Raw genomic sequence first — 3176 nt, forward strand, 5'->3', positions numbered from 1 at the left:
CTTAGTTTCACAAATAAGATTTGAGAGCCATAACAGCGAGCATTTTCAGCAAATAACAACTTAAATTTCAATGTGTTCTTCACATAAAGCTATCATATGACTTCAGAAGATTTGGAATATAATGCACAAGTGGTATGGTATGGACTACTTTTATGACACATTTAGGTTTCTTTTGTTGTTTTGTCTTTTAATTTGGAAGAAAACAGCATGAACATTCTGCTAAATATCTCATTTTATATTCCACAGTAGAAAGAAAGTCTTACAGGCTGAAGAAGGTCACTTCCTATGTCACAGAACTAGAGGAAGCAGGCCTTGTGGAATGAGGAAGGAAGATAGCAAGCTGTTGAAACTTTATGGAGGCTGAAGCTGAAACACACACACACATACACACACTCACCTGACATCAGTGAGTTCATAGTACACGTTTCTAGTCTCATCTTTCACATAGATGGCGGTGCTGGGCGACTCCAGCATCTTCATGTTGAGCTGATGAGTGAAGGCACTAACGAACAGAGCTCTGATTGTATCCACACTTGTTATCTCATTAGGCATGCGTATCTGCTTTGTGTCATCTCCATACTGCAGATACAATACTCCTGAAAAAACAGAGAGAGGAAACATGAAGAAACAGGGTGTGAAAAGTTCAAGAGCATGCAACTACTTGCAACTATGCAACTAAAATTCTGTAGCATTTTGTCTTAATAAATTTAAAATACAACACATCAAACTAAAATCTTTTCAAATGAGTTTAGGCATCATGTACAGTATGAAAAATGCTAAAAATGACATTTAACAGTGTTATTAAGATAATAAAACGTGTGCAATATTGGACGATATCTGATATGTCACTGATACATCATGCATTTCTACACATCGATTAGTCAGTTATCTCTTCCTCCATGATACTCTATGAGGGATCCACTCAGTTGCATGTGTGGCTGTGTAAAATCTGGTGGGAAGAGCATGTGGGTGAAAGAAAGCAGTAGGGTGTTGTAGAATGTTCTGGGACGGATGGAGGGAGTTCTATGTTTGTCATGTGTTCACAAGGGACTATAGGAAAGCATATATGTGAAACGTGTAGTTCCATGTTGGCTTGGTAGGTGAGACAGCAGTGTGTGCTTGTGCAAATGTTTGTTGTGTGTGTTGCAAAGAACACAAAACATACATTTTAGTTTGAAAACAGATTCTAGGATGCTATGAAAAAAAAAATGAGCACAATATCATTTTACATTATAATTCGACAGATAGACATTAGATAGATAGATAGATAGATAGATAGATAGATAGATAGATAGATAGATAGATAGATATAGATAGATAGATAGATAGAAAGATAGATAGATAGATCGAAAAAAACAAACAAAAATCACTTAAAAAAAGTAGTTGAGAAAAACAGACTCCACCAAACTCACACATTCCTAATTGCATCAACTCCTCCTGAATAAAAGATAATGTGAGCATTTGCTGTACTTGTAAAGAAACCATGTTGTTGTCTTGAAAACCAGCCTGCAAACCTCCAGAGGTTACTCCGAAACTGCCAATCAAATAGAAACCAATCACAGAAACGAGATGACAGCTCTCGCTCACCGCATGTATGCAACTTTCACTCCAAAAAACAAACAAAAATCACTTAAAAAAAGTAGTTGAGAAAAACAGACTCCACCAAACTCACACATTCCTAATTGCATCAACTCCTCCTGAATAAAAGATAATGTGAGCATTTGCTGTACTTGTAAATAAACCATGTTGCTGTCTTGAAAACCAGCCTGCAAACCTCCAGAGGTTACTCCGAAACTGCCAATCAAATAGAAACCAATCACAGAAACGAGATGACAGCTCTCGCTCACCGCATGTATGCAACTTTCACTCCTTCAAGTGCTACATTTCCTCTCCATTCAATCATACATGTAGCCAAACCAGATCTGCAAGTTGATTATAGAAAGCATGTTGGATGCTTATACTCTGGTGAAGAAAAGCATCACTTTTTAAAGTACAAAAATAAATAAAAACTGTTCCAAAAGGTAGGCAGAAAAAATATGCTGCCTCTAAGAATACTTAATAAATGTCATTTTGAAATTGAATAATTCTGGCTATATAAGCCCAGGGCTCCAGACTAACATTTGAGGCAGTGGCACCAGTGCCACTAAGTTCTACAGATGGTGGCACCAGGAGCAGATTTGGTAGCGCTGGGGGTGGTGTGCGGGAGTATTAAAATATAGATCATTTAATCATAAAATTACTATTGTTTTGCATTAATAAATGCAGTTACTAATAATAATACATGTTCATTTCTTGTTTATTTTTCTAATGTTTATAGTTTATACAGATTTGACAGTAAAGCACTAAGCTTGAGTTAAGATGCATACAAATTTACTTTTATTAACAACAGTAATAGGTGCAAAATCTAATAAATCTAATTTTAGCCAAATCTAAAATGTATATATTCAACTCTTATTAAATGTACCATTATTCTTCTAGTATATGGAACTGACCAACTTCAGTGATTATGTGTGATTTAGTAGCAAATTGAAGAAAAGTTTGTTTTTCAAGGCACTTTGCGACTTTACTTCATACACAAAAAAGTGTAAAATTCTGACAAAATCTGATTTCTTGATGATTTTATATTTTATAATAGTGATTTTATATAATTTCAAAATATAGAGAAAACGTAGAAATGAATGATTAATAAGCCAATAAGTGCTCCTCTGCTGCCGTACTGGTTATAATTGTGATTTGATGTATTTTTTAAATTTTACGTAAGTGTTTGTTTACCACAAAGTATATTTTGGTAATCCCATTAAAAATAACATTCAAACTGGATCATTTTAGAGCTTTAAAATGCCGGAAATAGCTGTGTGAAATGCTTGAAAGTCATTGAAAAGTGCATGAATTTGTCTCTCAAAAGGTTGTACAAACCCTGAAATGAATGATGTAATGCATTCGATTATTTCTACCACAACACCATGGTTACAGTTAGCGTTACCGCTTCTGGTTTCCTGATGTATGTCAGCGCTGTTTATAACAGAGAATTTTGTGCAGAATTTGAATGATTCTCACTAGATCTCGCAGCAACCTTATCATTGTGCAGCAAATTCAAACGCTTCTCACTGGATCTCGCAGCACTGTTGCATATGTGCAGTAACAGTGTCGCGAAATCAACTTTGGCTCCCGAGTAA

The 3176-nt window shown here is 35.4% G+C and overlaps 1 protein-coding gene across 1 annotated transcript in view; it reads right to left on the reverse strand.

The window, feature by feature from the left end:
* Nucleotides 1–283: 283 nt before the first annotated feature.
* LOC107558331 (sickle tail protein homolog) overlaps nucleotides 284–3176 on the reverse strand; it is a 76533-nt gene continuing 73640 nt past the window's right edge. The window contains exons 4-5 of the mRNA XM_016241983.1: nucleotides 398–596; nucleotides 284–311 (exon numbers count right to left, since the gene is read on the reverse strand). Coding sequence (XP_016097469.1) covers nucleotides 284–311; nucleotides 398–596 — 227 coding nt within the window. The remainder of the gene's footprint in view (nucleotides 312–397; nucleotides 597–3176) is intronic.

Source organism: Sinocyclocheilus grahami, unplaced genomic scaffold (genome assembly GCF_001515645.1).
Source record: "Sinocyclocheilus grahami isolate Dianchi unplaced genomic scaffold, SAMN03320097.WGS_v1.1 scaffold641.1, whole genome shotgun sequence".
NCBI lineage: Eukaryota > Metazoa > Chordata > Actinopteri > Cypriniformes > Cyprinidae > Sinocyclocheilus > Sinocyclocheilus grahami.